The sequence below is a fragment of the Eutrema salsugineum genome, unplaced genomic scaffold, assembly GCF_000478725.1.
Source record: "Eutrema salsugineum unplaced genomic scaffold, Eutsalg1_0 scaffold_5, whole genome shotgun sequence".
Taxonomy (NCBI): Eukaryota; Viridiplantae; Streptophyta; class Magnoliopsida; order Brassicales; family Brassicaceae; genus Eutrema; species Eutrema salsugineum.
The window spans coordinates 5,272,760-5,299,541 of record NW_006256612.1 but is presented as its reverse complement, the minus strand read 5'-3'; the positions used below and the strand labels follow the sequence as shown (position 1 = coordinate 5,299,541).

Sequence of the window (26,782 nt, the reverse complement as noted above, 5' to 3'; positions counted from 1 at the left end):
AAGAGCATCCTCAATGCAGAGACCCATATGAGTCTCTGATTCATTAGTTTAATATTATTTGAGCATAAAGTTGAATCAAAAACTATTTTTAGAGGCCTTCATTTCGGGGTAGTTCAATACTAAAAATCTATTAGGTTTATTATATAAAAAAAATTATTTGTTACAAAAATAAAAAATAAATTTGTATTAAAAATGCTCAATGCTCAACTGTTAAGTAAACTAGAGGAGAAGGATAAAGACAGAATATGATATATACGAAGTAAAACGATTGTTATTGTGTCAAAGATGAACTGGTTTTTTGAGACAAATAACCCATATTGATAACCAAATCACATCATGCAATCCATATGAAAAGAAATTTAGCTGCTAGCTAGCGTTCGAACTGATGATCATATCCCAAGCTGTTGGATCAGAGGCTTACACGTTTGTGCAATCTGATGAGGAGGAGAAAACGAAGCCAGCCAATGTTACAAAACTAGCATATAACTTAGAGACAAAAGAGGAGTTTCATGGAAGAGAAATACTTACAAGAAGCACGTTGATGACTGGGAGAGATAATCAAACTTACAAACGCTTCATCAACCAAAATAGAGGGAAATTTCAGAAAGAAACCACATTGATGATTAGAAAAAAAAAATGATTGCTTCTTAGAGCCTCGCCAGTTCATTGACAAACCTTTAATTCCAAAGATGTTTGGCCTGATCTAACAGCTGTTAGGGCATGTTCTATCTGAACCAGCTAAACTTAAAACCACAGAACATCTAATAGTCCACACACTGATTTTCACCCACATAAACCCAACTCATAGAACAACTTAAATCAACGAAATTACGTCTTCGCAAGTACATAAAAAACAAGATAACAATCCGAATTAGGAATCACAAGGGAATCAAATTTAACTCAACGATCAGCTCTAGATCAAAACTGGAGACACAAATTGACACATAAAGGAGTCGTCGGAGAACTGCGCACGGTCGGAGAAGCCGTGGAAGCCATCGGATAAGAGAAGTTGCGGAGATAAATCACGTACAGACGGACAATCGATCGGAGAAGCTGCGGTCCTGCGGAGACGAACGGAGTTTCAATCGTTTTTCGATAAGAAGAGAGGAGAATGGGAAGATAGGAAAAGACGGGAAACGAAAAGAAAACAGAAGGGAAAAAATTTTCTCCCAATTCCTTTAGCAAATGAGAGCGTGCCACGTGTGGGAAGAAACGTTTTTCAAAGTCGCGAAATAAAAACGTTTCACAATTTTTTATTAATTGGTTTCTGTTAAAAACGCAGCATATCTCTACGTTAATGACGCTCTAAGTTTCTGAAAGAAAAATTCACTGATATACATGCTATTAGGGAAACAATGAATGTATGTTTCCATAGTCTATGATCATTATTTTGTAACACATTCTCTTGTATGATCATTAATCCTACAACATAGAAACAGGCAATAATTATCATCTGTGTTGAAAACTAGACATGGAATAAAAAAGATTGGATATAGAAAGAAAAAAAAAAACTGAATGATACTAGAAACAATGATTTTGGCATTCACAGTCAGAGTCACGATAATTCACCTGTCTCCGGTCAACGCTTTTTAGACTCTCTTATTATTCTCCCTTCAACACACTCTTCAAGTCTTATCTCACTCTCTCTCTCTTTCTCTCTCTCTCTCCTCAACACAACCACCGTAGCATCGCCGCCACGGCCAAACTCCGAGAAGATGAGAAAGAAGATGTTTCTTCTCTTTCTCTTCCTCCTTTTTCCCGCCGTTTTCTCCTTAAACCAAGAAGGCTTTATTCTTCAGCAGGTCAAGCTCTCTCTAGACGACCCAGACTCTTCCCTCTCCTCCTGGAATTCCCGTGATCTCTCTCCTTGTCGGTGGTCCGGTATCTCCTGCGCCGGAGATTTCTCGTCTGTCACTTCCGTCGACCTCTCCGGCTTCAATCTCGCTGGACCTTTCCCTTCCGCCATTTGCCGTCTCTCTAATCTCTCCTATCTCTCCTTGTACAATAACTCAATCAACTCCACGCTTCCTCTCGACATCGGAGCTTGCAAGAGTCTCCGGACTCTCGATCTCTCCCAGAATCTCCTCACCGGTGAGATTCCACACACCCTTGCGGATCTCCCCATCTTGACGTCACTCGATTTGACCGGAAACAACTTTTCCGGCGACATTCCGGCGAGTTTCGGCCGGTTTGAAAACCTCGAGGTTCTTGCTCTCGTCTACAATCTCTTGGACGGCACGATTCCGCCGTTTCTAGGAAACATCAGCTCCCTGAAGATGCTGAACCTTTCCTACAATCCGTTTACTCCGAGTCGGATCCCGCCGGAGCTCGGAAACCTGACGAATCTTGAGGTTATGTGGCTCACCGAGTGCCACTTAATCGGACAGATCCCTGACTCGCTGGGTCGACTCAGCCGACTCGTTGATTTAGACCTTGCGCTCAACGACCTGGTTGGTCCTATCCCTCGTTCTCTCGGCGGCTTGACCAGCGTCGTCCAGATTGAGCTCTACAACAACTCGTTGACCGGAGAGATTCCGCCGGAGCTCGGGAATTTGAAATCCCTGAGACTTCTCGACGCGTCGATGAATCAGTTAACCGGTTCGATACCGGACGAGCTCTGCCGTGTCCCATTGGAGAGTTTGAATCTCTACGAGAACAATCTCGAAGGCGAGATTCCTCCGAGCATAGCTTCATCTCCGAACTTGTACGAGCTCAGGATCTTCGGAAACCGCTTCACCGGCGAATTGCCCAGAGACCTCGGCCGAAACTCGCCGCTGAAATGGCTGGATGTTTCGGAAAACGAATTCTCAGGCGAATTGCCGGCGGATCTGTGCGGGAAAGGGGAGCTAGAGGAGTTGCTGATCATACACAACTCCTTCTCCGGCGCTATACCGGAGAGTCTTGGAGATTGCCGGAGCTTAACACGTGTCCGGTTAGCGTATAACCGGTTTTCCGGTCAAGTTCCTACCGGTTTCTGGGGATTGCCACACGTTTACTTGCTTGAGCTCATCAACAACTCGTTCTCCGGTGAAATTTCGAATTCCATAGGAGGCGCATCGAACCTCTCGCTGTTGATTCTCACCAACAATCAGTTCACCGGATCTTTGCCGGAGGAAATTGGATCTTTGAACAACCTTAATGAGTTGTCGGCAAGCGGAAACAAGCTCAGTGGCTCCTTGCCTGATAGCTTGATGAATCTCGGGGAATTAGGTACTCTTGATCTTCACGGAAACCGGTTTTCAGGGGAGTTATCTCCCAAAATCAAATCGTGGAAGAAGCTAAACGAGTTAAACTTGGCAGATAACCAATTCTCCGGTAGAATTCCAGATGAGATCGGGAGTTTATCAGTCTTGAACTATCTTGATCTTTCCGGTAATCTCTTCTCCGGCAAAATCCCGGTTTCATTGCAGAGTCTGAAGCTAAACCAGCTGAATCTGTCGACTAACCGGTTAACAGGTGACCTCCCGCCTTCTTTAGCTAAAGAGATGTACAAGAACAGCTTCCTAGGCAACCCGGGTTTGTGCGGGGATATTAAAGGATTGTGTGGCTCCGAGAATGAAGCTAAGAACAAAGGCTATTTATGGCTTCTCAGATCGATTTTCATACTTGCTGCGATGGTGTTTGTTGCCGGCATTGCATGGTTCTACTTCAAGTACACGACTTTCAAGAAAGCAAGAGCCATGGAGAGATCCAAGTGGACTCTAATGTCGTTCCACAAACTCGGATTCAGCGAGCACGAGATCCTCGAGAGCTTGGATGAAGACAACGTGATCGGAGCTGGAGCTTCTGGTAAAGTGTACAAGGTTGTACTCACAAATGGAGAAACCGTTGCGGTGAAACGTTTATGGACAGGATCTGTGAAAGAAACAGGAGATTGCGATCCAGAGAAAGGTGGCAGACCTGGTGTCAAAGACGAGGCCTTTGAGGCTGAAGTCGAAACATTGGGTAAGATTAGGCATAAGAACATTGTGAAGCTATGGTGTTGCTGCACCACAAGAGACTGCAAGCTCTTGGTTTACGAGTACATGCCTAATGGTAGCTTGGGAGATTTGCTTCATAGCAGTAAAGGAGGAATGTTGGGATGGGAAACGAGATTTAAGATTATCTTAGATGCAGCTGAAGGGCTTTCTTATCTTCACCATGACTGTGTTCCTCCGATTGTGCACAGAGATGTTAAGTCTAACAATATTTTGATCGATGGAGATTATGGTGCAAGAGTTGCTGATTTTGGTGTGGCTAAAGTCGTTGACATGACCGGAAAAGCTCCAAAGTCAATGTCTGTGATCGCTGGCTCATGCGGCTATATCGCACCAGGTTAGTCTTAAATGTGGTTGATTAACATAATTAGTATTTGCTTAAAGGAAAAGATTCACATGAACACCATTTGAGAATTATTAGTTGGGAGACTTAAATGAGCATTCACTATCTATTGAGACACTTCTCACTGCTCCATTAATGTATTTGAAAGTTATTTTGTTTGTTTCCCTCCATAACTCTTAATCTCAACCCTACTTGCAGAATACGCATACACGCTTCGTGTGAACGAGAAGAGCGACATTTACAGTTTCGGGGTAGTGATCCTTGAGATAGTGACTAGGAAACGCCCGGTTGCTCCGGAATTGGGAGAGAAGGATTTGGTGAAATGGGTTTGCACGACGTTGGACCAGAAAGGCGTAGAGCATGTGATAGACCCGAAACTCGACTCTTGTTTCAAAGAAGAGATAAGCAAAATCCTCAACATTGGGCTACTCTGCACGAGTCCGTTGCCTATTAACCGACCTTCCATGAGACGTGTGGTTAAGATGTTGCAGGAAATTGCCGGTGGAGACGAAGAGAGCCAAAACAAGACGAGAGCCGATAAGGATGGCAAGTTAACACCTTACTACAACGAAGAAACCTCAGACCAGGGAAGTGTAGCGTGAGACATCGATCACAAGTGAAACTGAGAAAAAAAGGAACAAGTCTAGTTTGTTTTTGCATGCCCCCAAAAGCTCTCAATTTTTGGTGCTTGAAGCTGCGAATTTAGGGCATTGAATCAAGATCCTCCTCCCCTTTTCTCAAGGGTTTTGGTGTAAAAGTGAGAATCAGAGAATGTTGAATTTCTATAATATATATAAAAAAGGTTTCCAAATCAAGAATTGGTGCTTCAGTCTCCACTGTAAAGCTATATCAGTAACCCTGGTTTCGTAAGAGTTTAATTTATTGGTAAATGCAAATGAAAATGCCAACTTCTGGCGCTAACATGCATTTAAATAGTTACCAAATTTGGGTAAACAGATTCTGCGTTCTTGTAGGAACATGTCTGAATCTTTAAAGCGTGGGCTCTCTCGTTTTTAGTGAACTGTTGGAGGCTCGTGTATGTGACTGTAGATTCACATGGCTCTTAAATTCTCAACTTTTCCAAAGTACTAGTAATAACTAATATGTTAACAATTTTTATTTTATTTTTATTTCAGGTTGTGTTATTATTTCCTTTACTTACTTTCCGTACAATAGGGCTTCAGATGTAATAAGACTTGGCACAATCACATGAGATGACTAAACATCAACTTTCCTGCGAGAAAGGTTTCTTCTAAGGTTACTTGTTCAAATCTTATTGGTTTTCCATTAAGTAATCATAATTAAGATACAAAAAAACATATATTACATACTAAGTAAGTACACACAACGTATGCTTTTTATTGTTTTTCCATTAAGTCATCATAATTAAGAAACAAAAAATCATAGATTACATATTAAATAAGTACACACAACGTATGCTTGATCTTGATATATCTTTATTTGAAACAGATGATGATCATTGCGAAGTGCAAACCCTTGGCCTTGACCAAAAAATTAAGACAAAGATTAATCGTTAGAGTACGAGAGCTATTTTACAAAAGAATGATATATACCCCAATAAAAAAAAGTGGTGAAGTCATCTAAACCAACCGGTGTTCGTTAGGGAACGTTGAGCTTCCTAACTGCAATTAGTATGCTCTTAATAATGATATTACAAAAGTAAAGATAACTTCAATTGTTGAGTACAAAAAAAACAAAAAAAACATTGACATCTCACCATTTACCTATGCTTTTATCTTAGTGGATAATCCACATATGGTAATTTAAGATACATATCAATAGGTAAAAGAATCTAAATATGAGCTGTTGGGTGAGGAAACTAGAAGTGGGCCCAATAAGCATTGAAGCCCACATTGAAAGTATCATTCATTTAAAGGGACATTGACACCTCACCCTCATCTTTGCCTTGTCTCTCTGTCTCTTTCACTCACTTCCCTTTCTAAATCATTTCTCAATTTTGTTTTCTATCTTTCTCTCTCTCTTTTGCATTTCCTTTTTGTTATTTGTCAACATGTTGCATGATGAGATCTATTTGAGGTTCTACATTATTTGTTGTTGATTTTTTGCTTCTAGAAAACAATTTTCACTCTTCCATTTGATTTTGATATTTTTGGTGAATTTTCCTTTGTTGTTAATATACGAACGATGCAATAAAGCAACTTCTAAAACCAAAACGAAGCAACTTCTCTCGTTCTAATAACTTTTGTATTGTCTAAATGGTTAGTAATCCGAATAAGAAAAGAAGTATACAGTTTTGAATATTAAAAAAATTTATAAGAGACGAAAAAACTTATAAAATGGGAAGCATAGTAGGGGACCAGAGTTCAATAGATAAGGTCAGGATTGCGAAATGATCACAAACATATGAGTAATTGAGTATAATGACCCACAGGCACACGGTACACACTCACACCTTGGGCCATGTTGCTTTTAAATGGGCCTATCGGACCCACATTGTTATTTTACCACATTTTGACAAATCTTACACATCAACTACTATATTTAGTCAAAAGCCCATTAGACGAATTTGGAGAAGAGTAAGTGTATCTCATTTATAAAAGATGATTTTGCCGGATAATTTCTTCATCATCTTGCTGAAGTATAAACCTTTAATTTTTTATACTCTTTTACTCCCAATTGAACTTTCGTTTGGTGTTTTTTTGCTTTCCCTTTTGGCTGAGATAAAAATTTGGTGATGGTTGTTTAAGCAATTTTTTTAACCGGTTCTTAGCTGGTCGAAAAAAAAAACAGTTCTATAAAAATGTAAGGAGAATGAAGAGATAATCAACGAATTTTAGCTCGTAACCGTTGTAATAATGTCAGTTGTTTGTTCGATAGATGGTAAAAAATTCTTGCTCTGAGTATGTCCAGTTACGTTCTGTAATGACTTCGTCAGTGAATAGGATCTCTCATCGGCGCATAGTGATATGATACCTTCACATGTGACAATGAACTTGTAAGTCGCGAAGATCTCGCCGGTAGCTATAAGCTATGGCCTCGGCATCAATGATAGTCCTTCGACTTCCTATCCGGACTTAACCGAGAATGAATTTAACTTTTTCCATCAGTTGATAAGACTTAGATAGAATTTGATATCTCATATATTGTAAACTGTATTATTTCGGTTTAGTTTACCAAACAGTTTGTTCAATATATAAGTTTTTAAATTGACAAAAAACAATATCTAAGAAGTCTATAATAATTTGAAAGCTTTCTCAGTAAGCTTATTAATTAATGATCTTCTGTTTGTTTCGTTTTCTTTCATTATTTTTGTTCCGGCTGAGATTACTAGTTAGTTGGTATAGAGTTTCGTTTTGAAGAAGCTTCGCATCTCCATCGAGGATCATGTGTACGGACTGACTGTTTATATAAGACAACCTAAAGAGGATTCTCATAGCATTATTTGACTCCATTAAACATCTTTAATCGATATTATATATATATTACGGCCATTCTAAAAATTTATAGATTTTCTTACAAGTTCATGTGAAGAAGAAATTCAATATTAGGATTATATATATACCTTTTGGTGAGGAATCTGCTGTCAAGGAGCCAAAAAAGAAAATTTTGGGTATAAGTTACTTGCTATACACGAGAGTTTGTTCTGTGCGTGAAGATATGGTCTTTATTTTTAGCTACACCAAGTAGGTCCAACATGTATATATATATATATATAGGTTAAATTGTTGATATTTGATTTTCTAGGATCCAACATTTTTATGTAAATTATCATTATATAGCTGAATTATATATACACGTGATAATATTGATAGTCTAAATTAAAATGTTCCCAAAACAAAAATTGATAGTCTAGCCATTGCAAGTTCACCCGACCTTGTCCTTGGATTTTTTGTTGTGAATCTATTATATAAAAGTTGGGTTGTGTCTCACAATCTTGACACATCAGCATTTTTCTATGTAACTGATTCTGACAATAAAAATCTGATATTTTAAAATTTAAATAATAATTAATTATATTACAATTAATCGTAAGACATTTATGAGTTTTGGAACTCATTTCATGTCTTTACTACTACCAAATTCCTCTTTGATTCATCAGTCAGAATTTCAATCGGAATTTAAATGGCAAAACCGAAAATCAAGTTTTAAAATTTCACTGAGATTATAAAGAGTTTGTAAGTGAAGGAAGTAAATGTGATCATGGCTTTGGCTTCAAAAGGTGGTGATTGCTATCTTAAGATATTGGAGAAGATTTGAAAAAAAAAAAATATTGGAGAAGGAAAGTCGCACAAAAAATTAGTTAGGGGTTTATGAAGGATTAGGAGTTAGGATCACAATATGATCACCTTTTGTATTCATTATCTAAGTTTTTTGTTATAACATAATTTAGGCAGTGTGTTATTAAAAGATTTCATATTTAGATAGAAATAGAATGTAGTTCCCATAAGGCCATAATTCTTTCTACGCTCGATTCTTGGGGTGCAAGATTTCTGAAAGAACAATAGGTAAGACTAGATCTTTACGTAATTTTAGAAGTTATAAAAAGATATTTGTACTTTCTTAAATGTGATATGGCGATGTGTACTTTGCATGGATGTAAATGTTTTTTTTTTGTGTGCTAACTGTTAACATATAAAAAAAGTCAGAAAGTCTCCTGCAGTTTAAGCTGATCATCTAAATTTCATGTGCATAATATAAAACCTCCAATTAAGTGATCATATAACTTAAGCTAGAAAACATTAATTATTTTCTTTTTATTTTTTAATATGTGGTCGATTACAACCGAGACTAATTGGAAATTTAGAGTAAAAACTACATAAAAATTTAAAAATGTGTTTACATTATAATAAAAATAAATACAAACAAATAATTTCAACGTATATCAATTCATATATTTTATCAAATGACCGCTTCTATACCGAATTAGGTTGTATTTATTAAGATATTTTTCATACAAGTAAAATATTTTTAAAGTTTAAATTAAAAATCTATCATATTATACAACACAAATTATAATTTATAAAGTATACAAACCCGTGTGTATACACGGGTTTTCACCTAGTATGAAATTAATAAACCTGACAAAAACTAAAATAGTTAGATAAAGAAAACAAATTTCAATAACGACACTCCATCTCGTTACCTTTCTTGTTTGTGAAGATATTACTTTCTCCCTTTTATTCATCTATTATATATACATGTGTATATATAAACTTTAATTATATCCTCATTTAATTTAAAATTTTCTTGCTCAAATTTTTTTACTAATTATAGTTGGATTCCATAATTAATCATTTTCACACGAATCTAACTATAATCCGAAAATTCAACTGTGAAGAAAAAGAAAAATGGTCAAGAATAGTCATAATCAAAATGTAGAAAACTGCAGTTAATAATTATTTGTTGCAAACGTATATACATACACCATTAATAAACGTGACGTCCAAGCAACCCCTCTAAATATATTACTTGAAAACCATTTTAATTTAATATTTGAACCAAAAAATCAATTATATAATTATATTTTGTTCCTTCCAAAACTTAACATTCACTTGCCCCTCTTTCTATATCACCTCCTCATCTTTAGCTCGCTCTCTCTCTTACCCCCCTATCTCTCTCTCTCTCATATGATTTTATCTTTTGATAGTTCTGATTTAGATTTTGGTAGGTCATTGTAGAGAGAGAGAGAGAGAGAGAGAGAGAGAGGGATAAGTAGAAGAAGAAAGATGAGTTGGTGTGATGCTTCAGATGATAACTACGACCTCAATCTTGAAAGAGCTTCCAACATTGATCATCCATCGATTCAACTCAAAGACCAATCTCAATCATGTATCACGAGCTGTCCCGATTCCAAGGTTATCGTTATTGAATCTCCTATCATGACTTGTCCTTCTTGTGGACACAAGATTCATCAACAAGACGACCAGGTATATATATATATATATATAACCACTAATTCACCTAAATGATCTCTAATTTATACATCATTTTTACTTTATATTTTGACATACATATTAATGTGAATAAATGAAATATGATATATATAAGGTTGGCAGCATCAAAGACTTACCAAGCTTACCGGCAGGAGTCAAATTCGATCCATCGGATAAAGAGATCCTTATGCATTTGGAAGCCAAGGTTTCATCAGATAAGAGAAAACTTCATCCGTTGATCGATGAATTTATACCGACGCTTGAAGGAGAAAATGGAATTTGTTATACGCATCCTGAGAAACTTCCTGGTAACGCCAATACATGACCTCATAGAAATATTAGGAGAAAATTATACTTCTATTTAAGAATGAAAGTTAACGGAATTACATATAAACAAAAACTTAACGTAATAAAATTAGTACCTTGAAAAGGATGAAATATCCGAAAATGACACTACGATCAATTGACTTTGAATTTTGTTTGTAATCAAAACTAACATTTGCTTACATATACAAGTATATTTTTTTGGTTTAACCAAAAAAAAATAAAATACAAGTATATTTTTGGGTTTCTCTTTTTTTTTAATGCTAAATAAATTTGAATTTGTTTTAGAGAGAAGCATTTTAGTCATATCGTAAAAAGATCTAATTAGTTTAAAACCCTTTCATAAAAAAAATTGCTAGGTTAAGTTAGTACTTAGTATATATTTTGTACTGGCGCTGACTGCTATGATTTTTATGCAGAAATGTTATTTGTTGTTCTAACGCAAAAACCAAAGACCAAAACCAAATGATCATATCTACTAAATTTTGCAATTTGTGACAATAGTTTTCCTTCTACAAATTTTCTGTATGATTATATTGATTATAAAAGTAAAATCAAATCCTAAGTAATTGATGATCAAACATTGTCTTTAACTATTTGTATGTCTTATCCGGTTATCCCAAGTAGGAGTAAGCAAAGACGGCCAAGTACGGCACTTCTTCCACCGTCCATCGAAGGCTTACACGACCGGAACACGAAAACGTAGAAAAGTGAGCACAGATGAGGAAGGCCACGAGACACGGTGGCACAAAACGGGCAAGACCCGACCCGTTTTATCTCAATCAGGAGAAGCCGGTTTCAAGAAGATCCTAGTGCTCTACACAAACTATGGTCGGCAAAAGAAGCCCGAGAAAACGAACTGGGTGATGCATCAGTATCATCTAGGACACAGTGAGGACGAAAAAGACGGCGAACCTGTCCTCTCCAAAGTGTTCTACCAAACACAGCCTAGGCAATGTGGAGGTTCGACAGAAACTAAACCGAAGAAACTCGTAAACCTAAACCGGTTTAGTTATGAAAAGCTTAAGGCCGGGTTCGTGTACGAGCATGGAGGGAGAAGTGAAGAGACGGCGCAGGTGATTCGAGAGTTGGTGGTTCGTGAAGGAGATGGGTCATGTTCGTTCCTTAGTTTTACTTCTGACGCAAGTAAGGGTAAAGAAAGCTTCATGAAGAATCAATAAAACATATTATAAATAATAAAGGCAGGTGCTTTGTGGAGTAAAGATGAGGAAAAGAATGATGTGAGTGAGAGAGCACAGATTCTTTGTGTGTAGGTGTTGGGTAACTATCATAGTAAATTATCTCAAAGCTTTTGGGAGATTTTAGGTTTTAACATTTTTTTTGGGGATTAAATTGGGGTAGCAACTTTAACCTCGAGACATTAAACTGATCTTTGTTTTTATTTCTTTATTTCTAAATAAAACCTGTTCGAAAAATACTGCAATAGCTCTTCTTTTTAATTGTAAGATGCAAATACTAAAAAAATAAGCTGTATATGAAATTTGAAAACCGTGAGTATAGTTTCTTGTATACAAGAAAAAAGGAGAGTAGGAATTCTTATTGCCATTAATTAGGTGTTGGGTAATCCTGTATACAAGAAAAAGAAGAGTATGATTTTTCATTATTAATTTGTAGAGTTATTCCCATAATCTGATTTTTTCATCGTTTAATAGCAGAAAACCTTGTTTAGGAAAATCCTTATCAGTTTGTAGTTTAACTGCGTGGAGGGATGCTAGTCAATGAGAACCCTTTGATGTCACGGTTTCTGTGAACCCTAAGGAAGCTTGATGATATCTAATCCCAATATTGTTTATATATATAGCTTTTAACTAAAAAAAAAGTTTCTAATTTATAACTCAAAGAGTTTTTACAAAATAAAATTAGATTAAAGTTCCATTCAAATAATAATCAATCAAATTAAATTTTATGTGATATAGTTATGCCAAATATATAGATAATTCTGGAGGAACAGGTCTAACTAAATTAATAGTCTATAGTGTTCATGATAAGACAACTAATTCATAAAGAGGTCTTGAGGTGAAACCGCTGATCCAAATCAAATGTGTGAAGAAAACAAACATAGATTCGGTTCTTTGAAATATATGTAGATAGATGATCCACTTTTCGCTGAAGTACCAATTTTGGTGATGAACTCGTGTAACAAGTAACATGAGGATGCAAGAATATTTAAAACATAGGGATAACTTGAGATGCAAGCATTCTTTCTCCACCTGAAGTGAGCGGAAGAACTCGATATTCACCGGTTCAGGACTGCTTTTCTTTTCATTGGTATTAACCTAAAAACTCTTTTCGACAGCTTTATTTCACCGTATCATAAAATGACACACAGAGATTGCTTATGATCGAACAAGCAAGGGCTTGACTTATCTTGGATTGTGAAGAGGTTCGGTACAGATTTGACGGATGGACATAATTTGTTTGCTTAACTTGAACAAGAGTTTGGTTTCGTAAGAAAAAGGACGTCCATAAAATTAAAGACTAATTTTCATAACATTAAAGCAACAGCTTTTTGGTTTAGTGGTGTTGTTTCAATCCATTAATTTCCATAAAACAACTTACTAAACACCAGTCTCATGAGACTCGATTTCTGAAACACATTCTCCGTGGATGTCTCAACCTTACGGAACTTAACCGGAAGGACATTAATGTTATCATCATCATCATCAACGTTAAGAACAAGTATGGGTGCACCGTAAAAGCTGGTGGTGGCACCAACACTCTTATTACCGTTTATAACCGAGTAACTCTGGTAATGAACGAGCTTGTAAGTGTTTTGTTCATTTCCATATTTCTGAATCCTAAAAAAGCTATCTTTCCTGTTAGGGTTACCACCAGTGGTTACATAGAGATTATTGGAACTCAACGAGGAGGAATCGACTTTCCATATCTTTGAGGAAGGACATGGCCAGATCGGCGACTCGAAAGCGATGGTTAGGTTGGTGTTTGTCGATACATTATTGCCTCTGTCCAAGAATGGAGTAGAGAAAGTAATAGGTAGCCCTGGTTGATAAGGAAGAAGGAGTGTGCGGACAATACTTAGTGGACACAAATGATCTAAGTCAATGCTTGCAGCTGGGACAAGAACGCCTCCTTTTTTGTGTGAAGCTGGTTCGATGAAATATTGGGTTTGTCTCTGAATTGGGTGTCCGTTTGTGTCCTTGACGTATTCCACTTCTGCCCCGGCTGTTTCTGCAACAGCCGAGACTAGAAGTAACAAAGAGAGGAATAAGAATGAGATAGCTGGCTTGTTGTTCTTATTCATGGTGACTCTTAGGTGACTTGAGTCTAAAGCAAACATTTTGATATAGAGTAATATATAGCAAAGCTTCCATGTTGTGAGTACTTTGAAAGAAATGGATCAAAAGCATCAAAGTTTCGGTGGCAAGATATCTTTTGAAGTCTTTTTGTTTGCTTTAATTCGTGACACGAGGAGTATCACAGAAATGAAAAATTTCTTGGAACCTAGCTAAAAGATGAAGCTGATAAAGAGTAAAGCCACCGATAACTCATGGGAACAATTATGCCCAACGACAGCGATATGTGACTCAATGGTTCTGTTGGTGACATGCTTTTTTATGGTAAAAACTATGATGATGCACAAGATGTTGAAATTCAATGACCGGAGCCATTGTTTTTTTAAGGGGTAAAATGACTGGAGCCATTTGAAGCCTTAAACGAGTATTTGGTCTTTTTTTCCAGCAAACCTTACAGTTACAGTGACTCAAAACTTAAGCTTCACCAAGAGAGGAATGTTGCAGTTTCATCCTTTACTTAATCCTGCACAACAGAAAATGGAAACTGAAGTGGAGACCATACCCAAATATCAATAACATAAGCAAACATAGAAAAAGTAATTAAATAAATTAAATACAAATATATCATGAAAAAGATGTTCACATAATCCACGTATCCTAATCAAGCCGCTTCTGTAGCTTATGCCACGGACAAGATTATCCACAGAACGCCATTTCAGAGAGAATCTCCTTATACGGTGATTGGCATGTAGAGCCAATAAATCATCTAAGAAATACTAGCGGCAGTAACTCTGTCTTAGAGACTCTGAGACTCCATCGGAATATTCATGAAAGGGATGAAGCAAGATGGCGACGGAAAAATGGGCAATACAAACCGAATTTTGAAACCAAGGATACAGGGGAGCAATTAAGACAAGCAAAGCCCAAGGTGGACTGGTTCAAGGGGATATGGTTTCCACAATCGACCCCCAAGTACTCGTTTATAACATGGCTAGCTGTTAAGAATCGATTGGCAACTGGAAACAGAATAAAAAACTGGAACCAGAATGCTGTCACAAGTTGTGTCTTCTGCGGCGATCAAATGGAAACCAGGGATCACCTCTTTTTCACTTGTTTTTATTCAAAGGAGATATGGAGGAAACTAACTCAAGGCATTCTAGGAAGCAGACACACAGAACAGTGGGAACAATTGATCCACCTAATTGCAAACCCGTTTGGAAACAGCACCACAACATTTCTTATCAGGTACTCGTTTCAAACTGCAGTTCATTCCATTTGGAGGGAAAGGAACAGCCGCAGGCATGGTGAGCAACCAGTTCAAGCACCTACTCTAGCGATGCTATTGGATAAAAACATTAGGAACCAGTTATGTTCGATGCGCATGGCGGGTGATCGAAGATACGAGGATGAGTTGGAAATTTGGTTCTCAACAAGAGTTTGAGTAGCGTGTAATAGAAGCAAATAGAATTGGAGGTCTTTTATTTATTTATTTTCATGAAAAAGTTGTAGACAAAATTATTATTATTTTTTGAATATAATTTGACATTAGATTAAAAAAAAAAAAAACAACTCTATCTCAAGCGAACAATATAAATGGGCCTTATTTTGAGATAATAAGCCCAAAGCTGACTAGTATCATGATGTGGAAGAAGATTATTGGCTAGGTTCTCTCTCCTAACAGAGTACACCGAGAGACGACGCAGCCATATAAGCCGTATTTAAGAACAAGTTTTAAGTTTTAACTATTTGTCCAAAAAAAAGAACAAGTTTTAACTAATGATGTTGCTAGCTTTTCTTTTGTTTTTGTAACAAGGGTTTAAGATACAAGTTAATGAATTTTATACAATTTAATGAATACACATTCTAGACTTCTTGGTCATCACTCTCATCAACTTTAGATTATAGCCATTCTTTGTTTTTATTCTGATTATAGAAAAGAAAAACATTGATCCATTATAAAAACCTAACAATTAACAACCATTACCGAATATACATATGGTGAAAAAAATTATGTGAAGAAAAATCACAACCACAAAGCTCCAACCTCCTTAAGAATTGGAACCAAGTCACCGGAGATATGAGCGGCCATAACCCTATCTAACCCTCCAAACAACCTCCCTCCTATATAAACCGCCGGTAATTCCACCGTTTCACTGCCGCCTTCAACGCCAATCTTCTCTAGCTCACTCATAACTTCATCTTCACTCTCCTCATCGATCTCATGAACCGCCGGATTTACTCCAAGTCCAAGAAGCAGCTTCTTCAAAACATGACACATGCAACATCCTCTCCGTCCAATCACAATCACCGCGTTCTCCTCCACCACCGTCCGAACGCTCTCGCCGTTTCCTTGTTTCTCAAGCGGTAGCGGTCGCAGAGATTGTGCGGATGGGATCAAATTATGTCTTATACAATAAATTGTTCCTTGCATTTTCAAGTATGTTTTGAAGATATGCCAATTAAGTAGGAAGGGGAAGGTTTTATGTTACATATATATATGAAGAGAGAGGAAAGTCTTGCGTCAACGATGGTTACGTGAGGATGTGCGTCACAGCAAACGGTGGATGATGCTGATTTGCGTCATCACCAGATGGGAGTGGACTTAGTCATAGGACCGTGTCTTTTTAATGCACCACATGATTCACGCTGACTTATTGTCTTATTGATCCCACTCTATTATTCTAATCAAAATTAGCACGTTTTTTATTTATGTCCTTTCTACGTGTTGTATTACATAATACTTAACTGGTTTTATATCAATTGACACTAGTTACTTTTGTCTTTGATAGACAGTTGTATATATGTAATTCGAAATACTGAATTCGCATGTGACCTCACACAGTGGATGCTTATTTAAATACCGACCAAACAAAGCGGAATCACCGGACTATATATAACAATTCTGATAATCTAATTAATTGAAATTATTGTGTAAACAAATGATATTTCGGGATTAGTTGTATATAATAGTTTAAAACTTTGAAAATTTTCCGTTTATCTCCACTAGCTGTATTCATGAAACTCAAGTGTAATATTTCTTTCAAATTTGGAGGGAAAGGGAATATACATGATACATTGACACTCTAAGAGCATCTCCAATAGTTTCTTCATTTTTTCATTAAAAAATGAAGAAACTTCATTTTTAAAGGAAAAATGAAAAAACAATTGGAACAAATTTTCTTCATTTTTTTTTTCAAAAAGAATATTCCAAACATATTTTTTTTAATTTTTTATTAATTGCTAACAAGATCCTATACTTTTCAGTTTTACAATTTTTCACTTATTTACTTATGTAGAGTAATTATAATTTTACAAATTTTCACTTATAAATTTTCACTTTTCAGTATTTTAATCATCTTAATGGACCTGAAAGTGATTTTCCAAATTATTAAGTTGTTAGTTTATGTTATATTAAGTTTATTATTTATAATTCAGTATTAATTATGTATTTTTAATTTTGTTGTGAGCTATGTTCTTGTATTTTCTATATAATATATGTTATTGTATATTTTTATTGTGTTTATTGTATTTTTACTTTATAATTTAACTAAAAAAAACTAACAGTTTTAAAATTAATTGGATAAAAAACATATAAATTTTGTTTGGGTATAAAATAAAGCATTTAGAAAGTTAAAGATACATTTTGTAAATAAAAAAGTTCATCTTAAAAAAATGAAGAAATGAAGAACACTGTTCATTTCTTCATTTTGAAGACGAATTTGAAGCACCATTAGAGAACATTTCTTCATTTTTATCTTCAAAATGAAGGAAAAAATGAAAAATGAAGAACCATTAGAGATGCTCTAAGACCAAAACATTCCGAGTGGCTGAAAACATAGACAAAATTTTAATTAAAAAAAATAATAATAGTCAGATTAATGTATTGCGACCAATTTCGTTAAAAATATGATCGATCTGATAATGTTATCACTAATGCACCAATCCTATCAGAATTCTGAATTGATTACGTTTACACGAAAACAGAATTATGATTTATGATGCGTGATTTTGTGAAAAATAATCGTCTTGAGTCTCTGATTGAAATCTTTCAAAAAAGTAAAAGAAAATTCAAATTTACTGTCATATTATCTATTTGTTTCCAGAATCTTCCCCATAGTGGAACCTTATTAATACACACAAGAAGATAAAGAAAAGAAGATCTCCACAATGAACCATCTCAATTCGTCCGATATGGACGGTGGAAAAGTCGGTATACATTAGCACCGGCCACCGAGTCATCAACTTAGCATTTATTTAGTTGTTTCAATGGTATTTACAATGACGTCATTTCTGCTTAAACTCACGTCAAGCATTTCTTCCTTAAGAGATTCTTATTTGGTCGTATGTCGTTATTAAACTCACGTCACTAATTTAGCCTTTTAAAGTTCTTGAGGACCCAAAGCCTTTCCATTGTTTTGTTCCACCAAATCCTGAAATGGAAGTGTAACCTTATCCTCCATCATCGTCCTATAACATTAAAACAGAGTTTGTGGAATTTTAAATGCATGCATGTCCGCAAATAATTATAAAAAAATTTCAGCAAAAGGATCTTAAAGAGAGCAATAATTTATAATTTTAAAGAGTTTAACCAAAATGTATGCTAAAATGTATATATTCAATCCCAAAATATGGTAAAACATAGTGTGCTTGTTGATTATTGTGCTTTACCATATGATTTACCAAAATATCGTTTGCTTTATAATTAGAGTGGTTTGAATGGTAAGAAAGCTGATATTAGTTAGGTGTTATTGGGGAGCAACAAATGTGATAGTAAGAGAAGAACTTGCGTTAATTTTTCAATAGGCTCTCTCCAAAATATTATATACATACTAATCTCAAAATGTCAATATGGTGAATATAGCAATAATTGTGAGAGAATTAAAAGTGAGGTAGTGAGTTTTATTGAATCGGGAATATTAGAGCACATTACGGTGAGAAAAACGGAAGTAAATTGTCATATATAATTTTCTTGTTCAGTTTTTTTTTTTTTGGTTCTTGGTTCATTTTTGTTTTATTCATTGCGAATGTATACATTTCTCAGAGCTTAATCCTGCAAAACGATGATTCAAATTAGAAAAATCAAGTTCAAAACCACTTTGTTTTTCTACAATTAAAAAATTGGTGGATGGTATTTTAATAAAACTTAGATAAACAGTAATTTAATACCCATCACATAATTTCATTCTAGAAAGAAAATCTCAAAAGTTCTATCCAGATAGTACGCAAATAATGATTTTTTCCTAAAAGAAACAGAAAATTTAAAAAAAAAAGAATATAGTAATGTACCTTCCACAATCCGTTTTAGTGTCAAATGGAACCGCCTTAGAAATACCACAGTGTTCAGGCAACCCGATAAGTTTATTATAAGGAGACAACCATACAATTTCTTGGAAACACCTGCAGAGATCTTGACGTGCGTTTGGCGTCTCTGCTTGTAAGTTTAGCTCGTATAAAGCTTGACAACAATCACCTTGTCTCGATTGTCCGTTATCTCGATGCAAACATGAACTTATCACCTTGCCTTGCGCCATTCCACAGTGTCTATCGCCATTCTGGTTACTCATCATTTTAGCACCGAGAGTTGGGGATAGAAACACTACTAAACTGATACAAACGACCAAGATTGATTTGTTCATATTTTTCATTATGATTATTTTAAATGTATTTTTTTGTGTTTGTTTATAAGAATTGTTCAAGATATGGTGCCTATATTTTTTAGAGAATGTAAGCAAAATATAAAAAAAAAATTTCTTTCCCAATAATGTTGCATTTGCTAAAAATCCATTTAAGCAAAAGTATATATCTGAGTTATGGACTCACATCATTAAAATCATTGTTTATCCTCTACACATACAGAAATCACCGTTCATCCAATGGGAAGAGACTAGAGTCATTCAGTATTCTTAGCATGTGTAGTTTGACTTAATTTTTTTTGAACTTATATCTAAAGATCTCCTGTCAATAGGTGAGATTAATTCTTATCAAATATTTTCTTAACTCATAGGCTTTTGTGATTTTGTCAGCCGATACACATACTTCACAAGTCTACAGAATTGTTGTTTAGTAGTTTATACTAACACTAGTGTTGTCACTTCATCAAATCCATAGATGAATAAAACGAGCATAGTAACAGATCAAAGTTTTTGAAAATTCTTTTTTTTTTTGCCGCAATTAGGTGTTTTATTTGATTACTAAAAACAATAAAAAGGCTCTATGGTCTGTTATGGGCTTTGTTAGCTTCTCCAATAAGCCCAAAGTTGAGTTTTCTGCGATCCTCTCCAGCGAATCTTCTAAGCCAACCGCAGGTGATGCGTTTTGCTGTGTAAGAGACGAATCTCACGCCGGAATTCTTCTACTTCACCGCCGTTTGTTCTTCTTCATTGATCTGCATCGCCTCGCCTTTCGATTAATCCCTCTCAGGTAAAAGAAAAACCTTCTTAATTTTTCTCTTACACCAATTGTGCTTTCGCACTTTTCCCTGTTTCTAAACGCAACTTTTCTGCTTTTTTTTTCTTTTCTACGGTTTGCATCGATCTTAAAGTACAGAGATTGATAAAGCTATTCCCGTTATACTGTAGAAATTTTGACCTTGATTAGCCAGGATTTAATCGGAATTTGTTAGGATCTAATTGTTGTGCCGAGTTGATCATTGTGACTTTGTTCAATCATATAATTTGGGAAATTTTTTGTCATTTTGACTTGTGTTCTTCCTTTGTGGATTGGAATTTGATTTTATTGCTTAATTCAGCTCTGTTCTTTGATGTATACTGTACAGGGTAGCACAAATTTGTACGATTCCGAGATGTCTTCAGCGCAAGATCCATTCTATATTGTTAAGGAAGAGATCCAGGACTCTGTAAGTTATTTGGAATTGGCCAGCGGGAGTTGATTTTATTTTTTTAGATTTGAAGGACACTGATTAATGTTTGGGATTTTTGGTCATGGGTGCTTTGATAGATTGATAAGTTGCAATCTACATTCCACAAATGGGAGCGTATCTCTCCCGGCATGGGGGATCAAGTGCATGTGACCAAGGAGATTCTTGCTAATTGTGGAAGCATTGAGTGGCAGGTACTCGTATTTAGTAACTCTCCTGTTAATATCGTCAATGGAATCTGTATTTTGTATTAGTTGTTGAATAGGATGATGGATGCTGAACACTAGCTCATTTCGTAGAATGAATATGCCCTTGTTTTTCTGCTAATGTAATGTCAATCTCGGTTATCTAGATACTCAAAAAGATACAATAGAATAAGTGATCCGTTAAAATTAAGAGTCCTTTCATGGGTATTGAAGCTGTCTTTATTGATAGGAAGGTAGATGAGCTGGAAAAAGCGGTCACTGTTGCAGCAAAAGATCCTGCATTGTATGGCATTGATGAAGCTGAGCTTGAAAGACGGAGAAGATGGACTAGTAATGCTAGGACACAGGTATTGTCTCTTAAGTGTGTAATGAATACTGCTTTTGCTGCTTTAGAGAGTGTCTCATAAATTTGTTGTTAGTTGACCTGTGCAAGACCAAAAAAACAATACTTTTTTAATAGGTTCGGAATGTGAAAACTGGTGTTCTAGCTGGAAAGGGTAATGCTGGAGCCGGTAATGCAAGTGAAGTGCGCCGAGAACTAATGAGAATGCCAAACTCGACTGAAGCAAATAGATACGATCAGTACGGAGGGAGAGATGATGACGGTTTTGTACAGTCAGAATCAGATAGGCAAATGCTGTTGATAAAGTATAGCTCTTTCACTGCTTCTTGCAATCTCTTGTTTGCTATATGAGGTTAATCATGATTTTGGACCGCAAATGCTCGATAAAGATTGTTGCATAGCTTCTCTGAGAAATGCCATAACTTGACATCATTTTTGTCACTTCAGGCAACAAGACGAAGAACTAGATGAGCTCAGTAAAAGTGTACAGAGAATCGGAGGAGTGGGGCTTACTATACACGATGAACTCGTTGCACAGGTTAGTAATGATGGGAAAGAGATAACAATACTAGTGTCAGCAGAGATCAGAAACATCAAGTTTTTTTTTATTATTTGGGTGTTTCAGGAGAGAATCATAGATGAATTGGGTACAGAGATGGACAGTACGAAGAACCGGCTTGACTTTGTTCAGGTAAAACCAACCCTAAAGGTCTTATTTTTTCGTAAGTGATGAGAAAATGGGAAAGTTGAAAGAATTAAAAATATGTTTTTGTGACAGAAAAAAGTGGGAATGGTAATGAAGAAAGCTGGAGCGAAAGGGCAGATGATGATGATATGTTTCTTGCTCGTTTTGTTCATCATCCTATTCGTTCTCGTCTTCTTGACCTAAAACCGAGCAGCCGAATCTTAGAGATGGTATTTTGATGTGTTACTTCTGTTATGTTTGTGCTGAAACAGAAAGGAACATAGTATTACATAAAGTTCTCTGATCTTTCTCTACTTATCCGATCCTACTTCTACTTTTTTTTCCTTCTGGTACTTCTTTGAGATTGAAGTCTAATTTTTTTTGGACTCTCAACACAATCTAATACTGTATTATCAAACTTGCCACTATATATAAGCTAATGGGTAGAAAGAACACCTCCCTGCAATCCAATCTGTTATACAGCATGTTTCGAGATGAGCTGAATTGTCACATAAACAAATATCCTTGAAAATATTAAAGAAAGAAACTTACAAAGTAAAGTCAAGTTTCGATTCCGTGGAAATAGGGTCTAAAAATGTAATGTATTCAACAAATCGAACTTGCGAAAGAAGAAAAAGAAAGACAAGAGGGTCCATTTTGACAAATATACAATAATATTAATATGGTGGTAGAAGAAAGAAGATGCCTTCCCGTTTCAGACCCCATTCAAGCGAGTCAGCCTCTTAAGCCTCTCTTTCTTCTTCTTCTTCGTCAAATCCCATCTGTAAAAAATTCGAAAAACCCTTGATCTAACCTTCCTACGAGTTTTCAATAATCCCATGGCGATTTCTCTTCTCTTATAATACATTTTGCTCACCCAGATTAGTTCCAGACCCCTCGCATTCTCTCTCCCTCTCTGTTCGAATCAACTGAAAATTCCTCTTTTTGTGAGGTTTTTGGAACTCAAAAATGGTGTTGCCGTTGATGAAACTGGGCACCCTAGCTGTAAAAACCATAAGTAAGCCCTTAGCTAGTCAGCTTAAGCACCAAGCCAAGGTTCATCCCAAGTTTCGTCAATTCATCATCAACTTCGCTCAGGTGATTTTTGAATCCCGTTTATCTCTCTGTCTCCTCGTTTTCTTTGAGATTCTAATTCCCTTTTATAGTCTTTGCGTTCCTTGATCTTGATTTTCTTAAAATTTCTCGTTTTGATTCTGATAACGTCTCCTGAGCTTCTGACCATAATCTAGGATTTGTTGTAGATAAGTCGTGGTTAGGTTTTGGATAATAATGATAGTTGAAAGTGGAACATTCGTTTGTGATCTGGGATTGATGTGTTGTTTGATAAATGTGACCAGAGAAACCACAGAATAACGACGCAGATGCAAAGAAGGATATATGGTCATGCCACTGATGTGGAGATTCGTCCCTTGGACGAGGAAAAGGCTGTTCAAGCTGCTGTAGACCTAATCGGAGAGCTCTTTATCTTTGCGGTATTATCTCTTTGCTCAGCATTTTGTTTATCCTCTTTCATATTATCTCTTTCAAACGGACAAGTTTATGGTGATGCTTTTGATGAGCATTGAATCTTGAATTACCTTCATGGACCTGTTTTAGCTCATGAATGGTTAGTTGCGTTTCATGAATTGGTAATGGTCTATTTGAAAAGGGATTATTTTGGCCTTGAGAAACTGGATCATTTTACCTGGTCAAGATGTTTAAGAGAAGCATAGTGTAAAAGACCGTTTTTGATGAAAATGGCTGATGGCTGAGAAATTATTTGGTTCTACTCAATCATCGTCTGCAATGCTGTTTTTTTGGGTACCATCTTTTCTTGCTTTTGTTTTCATAGTAAGTTTTGTCTGATACCATAAGGCGCTTCCCTTTGAATGGACCTGCCCTTATAACTTAACTAAAAAATTGTTAGTTTCTTCCATGTCCCATATCAATTTGGTGGTGTCAAAGTTGGATAAATTGAAAAATTTAGCTGGCCTTGAGAACCATTCTTCTATGCAATTCTCAATTGTTCCGTAGAACTTATAGATTCTATGAGCAGGTTGGAGGAGGCGTTGTTGTTTTTGAGGTGCAAAGAAGTTCGCGGTCAGAAGCAAGAAAAGAGGAAGCGCGCAAGCAAGAACTAGAGGTACACAAGAACACTTTTTGGAAGATAATTTTTGCCTTCTAAGTGTACCTTTTCTTGTGCCCTTCAGGATTTATCTTTGTTACGTACTGTTAGTACTTCAACTGAGATTGGGATGCATATATGTTCATCAAATTAGCATACATCGACCTGCTCAGGAAGAATATTCTATATATAACTGGACAATGCCATAAATGTGTGCTGCTATAGGATTGATTTATATGAACGTTCTTGTAAACAACTAAACAAAACAGGACTGGACAGTTAAGAAACCGGGAAAACTTGTGTGTTTGTTCAGAACTTCAAATGAGATAGAATGATAACCAGAAGTAACAATGTTGAGGTTTGGTTATTGAATGGTTTGAGTTTTTTAAACTCTTTGCATTTACAGGAGTTGAGAACAAAAGATGAAGAACTGGAAAAACAAGTCGCGGATCTCAAGAGCAAACTGTTAGAGCTTGAACAACTTGCTAAGGCACGGGGACTGACTGGTATTTTCCAGTTAAGACAGCAGCCCGGTACTACAGGTAGCGAGAAACCAGCCGAAAAAGGAAACCAGCTTAAAAATCCGGGTGAATCATCATCATCTTAATCAGTCTCCAAGTCTCAACCAAAGTTAACAGATACGGTAATGATTCTTTTCTTACAAGAGCAAGGAGTTTATGATTCTCTCCTTAACATTCTTGTAGATCGACCATCATTCATAGATACATACATGTATCCTCGTCATACTCATCAAGAACAATCTGCTTTATACCAACCATCTAGTCAAAATAGGTGACAAATAAAAACAGTTTTGATGTTGAAGTTTAAATGATCGTGCTCCTTTGTCTTTGCAACACTTTTTGCTTAGATTTGGTCTTTTTTAAGACCAATTGCTTGATTTCAGGCGATGTTGGATAATGACGTATTCATTAGGAAAGCGACCTTGGTAGATACCAAATAATGATCTATTTCTTTCTCTATCGATATTTCTACATCATATTTAATCATATCAATCCATACCTAATGTATATAAGGTCAAAACTATAGCGACACTTGACTAGTTTATGTTCTATGGTAAAGGCTATCTATCAGTTTTTTGCCAAAAAGAACAATGTATTTATCCTAAAACGATTATTATATAAAGATTGGGTTAAGTCTCATCAGCTTAACACTTAGCCACCTAATTTTTTGACACATCATTGACACATCATCTCATTAAAATTTTTATAAAACACACAGATAATAATTATTTCACTCCGTAAAACTTTTCTCCTATTTCTCTTTTTCTTCACAAAAACAAACCATAAACCCCAAAATCTCTAATCTAATTTTGAGGCTTTGAAATTTCGAAGATCAGCTTCCTCCATCCTCGATAAACATCAGAACAACAAACCCATCGATCGATTCTCCTCCTCCACCTTCTACTTCAATGGCGGATGAAAACCCTATAGGCTTGACACATCAGCATTGGAGAAGTTGACACTTGTCACTTAAATTTTAATTAGTATATTTTAATATTAAATTTTAAAGCACTTAAAGAATATGAAAAGTTTATTTTATTAGTTGACTCATAATTAGCATTTATATTAATGTTAAACAAACATTTATGTTATAACTGATTAAAAATATTAATAGATATGTATTAAATTTTTATATAACTGTATATTACTTAATAATATTCGAGATGTATTTTAAATTAATTTTTTAAGATTATTTATAATAAAATACTAATAAGTAACAAATGAAATGATGATTATATTTATTTTAATTTTTTATTAATTAATTATTAATTAATATTTGTGTAAATGTTAAACAAAAATTTATGTTATAAGTAATTAAAAATATTGAATGATACTTATTATTTTTAATATAATTTTAAATTATTAAGTAATATTCAATATGTATTTTAAATTAATATTTTAAAATTTTTAGAATAAAATATTAACAAGTAAGTAAGTAACAAGTGATGACTATATTAATTTTAATAAAATTATATATAAAAAAATTTGAAAAAAAAATTGAAAAGAAAAATCCGCACGTAACGTACGGGTATTCACCTAGTTCAAAATAAAATGCGACAGTCAAATACGACATAAACAAATGTTTAACAACAGAATTTTTTTGTCAACATTTAACAACAGAATTAAAGAGATGAAAATGGAATATTTGAAACCGCTATCTCATGGATAATATTTTTTTCATGATTATCTAACTTCTAATGTTTGGAAAATAGTCATTTAGGCCAGCCAGGAACTTGATAATGCGAGCATGTTGATTCTTGGTTGAGACGGCCTTGCAACACTTACAATTGTGACAAGTTTTGACACAATCTGTGGAGTCTAAATCATACTATAACGTCTTCAGCTTTGTATAGTAATTTGAGAAATCCATTGACCCTTGCTGCAGTGCCCAAATTTGTGTAAGCTGATATGATCTAGGCAGATTAGTCACATGATATCGAATCAACAAATCTTTCGAAATGGCTGAAGCATAATCAAACCATAGAATGCTACCATAAACAAATACTAGCTTATTCTTGGCATCTAAAGCTAAGGTAATTTCAATGCTCCATGTATTGTAATTCTTCTCATCTAATGAATCAAAGTAAACCAAAAAACAAAACCCGGTTCACTAACATTAAATCTATCTAAACCGAAATTTTGCAGCTGCCTTGATGGATCTTGCGTAATCCGCTTTGATAGAAGAGAAGTT

The 26,782-nt window shown here is 35.4% G+C and overlaps 7 protein-coding genes and 1 long non-coding RNA gene across 8 annotated transcripts; 4 read left to right on the top strand and 4 right to left on the bottom strand.

The window, feature by feature from the left end:
• Positions 1-233: 233 nt before the first annotated feature.
• Positions 234-1,127, bottom strand: LOC112084136. Its single transcript, XR_002898122.1, has 3 exons — positions 676-1,127; positions 529-573; positions 234-434 (listed from the first exon to the last, which is right to left on the bottom strand). It is a non-coding gene; the product is annotated as an uncharacterized LOC112084136 (long non-coding RNA).
• Positions 1,128-1,634: 507 nt separating this feature from the next.
• LOC18992219 (receptor-like protein kinase HSL1) lies at positions 1,635-5,135 on the top strand. Its single transcript, XM_006415591.2, has 2 exons — positions 1,635-4,314; positions 4,519-5,135. The coding sequence occupies exons 1-2, from the start codon at positions 1,716-1,718 to the stop codon at positions 4,920-4,922; spliced, it is 3,003 nt and encodes a 1,000-aa protein (XP_006415654.1). The 5' UTR covers positions 1,635-1,715; the 3' UTR covers positions 4,923-5,135.
• Positions 5,136-9,910: 4,775 nt separating this feature from the next.
• Positions 9,911-11,984, top strand: LOC18992218 (NAC domain-containing protein 10). Its single transcript, XM_006415589.2, has 3 exons — positions 9,911-10,229; positions 10,351-10,543; positions 11,187-11,984. The coding sequence occupies exons 1-3, from the start codon at positions 10,029-10,031 to the stop codon at positions 11,738-11,740; spliced, it is 948 nt and encodes a 315-aa protein (XP_006415652.1). The 5' UTR covers positions 9,911-10,028; the 3' UTR covers positions 11,741-11,984.
• A 1,132-nt stretch (positions 11,985-13,116) lies between these two features.
• LOC18992217 (cysteine protease inhibitor WSCP) lies at positions 13,117-13,842 on the bottom strand. The gene has a single exon (XM_006415588.2). It carries the CDS (start codon positions 13,840-13,842, stop codon positions 13,117-13,119), a length of 726 nt encoding a protein of 241 aa, XP_006415651.2.
• A 1,924-nt stretch (positions 13,843-15,766) lies between these two features.
• Positions 15,767-16,284, bottom strand: LOC18992216 (glutaredoxin-C9). The gene has a single exon (XM_006415587.2). The coding sequence runs from the start codon at positions 16,263-16,265 to the stop codon at positions 15,858-15,860; it is 408 nt and encodes a 135-aa protein (XP_006415650.1). The 5' UTR covers positions 16,266-16,284; the 3' UTR covers positions 15,767-15,857.
• A 2,587-nt stretch (positions 16,285-18,871) lies between these two features.
• Positions 18,872-19,470, bottom strand: LOC18992215 (non-specific lipid-transfer protein 15). Its single transcript, XM_024152225.1, has 2 exons — positions 19,121-19,470; positions 18,872-18,884 (listed from the first exon to the last, which is right to left on the bottom strand). The coding sequence occupies exons 1-2, from the start codon at positions 19,468-19,470 to the stop codon at positions 18,872-18,874; spliced, it is 363 nt and encodes a 120-aa protein (XP_024007993.1).
• Positions 19,471-20,096: 626 nt separating this feature from the next.
• LOC18992214 (syntaxin-61) lies at positions 20,097-22,363 on the top strand. The gene is made up of 8 exons (XM_006415585.2): positions 20,097-20,254; positions 20,610-20,690; positions 20,792-20,905; positions 21,151-21,264; positions 21,378-21,565; positions 21,708-21,798; positions 21,886-21,951; positions 22,039-22,363. The coding sequence occupies exons 2-8, from the start codon at positions 20,637-20,639 to the stop codon at positions 22,147-22,149; spliced, it is 738 nt and encodes a 245-aa protein (XP_006415648.1). The 5' UTR covers positions 20,097-20,254; positions 20,610-20,636; the 3' UTR covers positions 22,150-22,363.
• A 267-nt stretch (positions 22,364-22,630) lies between these two features.
• LOC18992213 (OPA3-like protein) lies at positions 22,631-24,941 on the top strand. Its single transcript, XM_006415584.2, has 4 exons — positions 22,631-23,043; positions 23,304-23,438; positions 24,002-24,088; positions 24,477-24,941. The coding sequence occupies exons 1-4, from the start codon at positions 22,915-22,917 to the stop codon at positions 24,675-24,677; spliced, it is 552 nt and encodes a 183-aa protein (XP_006415647.1). The 5' UTR covers positions 22,631-22,914; the 3' UTR covers positions 24,678-24,941.
• The last annotated feature ends 1,841 nt before the right edge of the window (positions 24,942-26,782 follow it).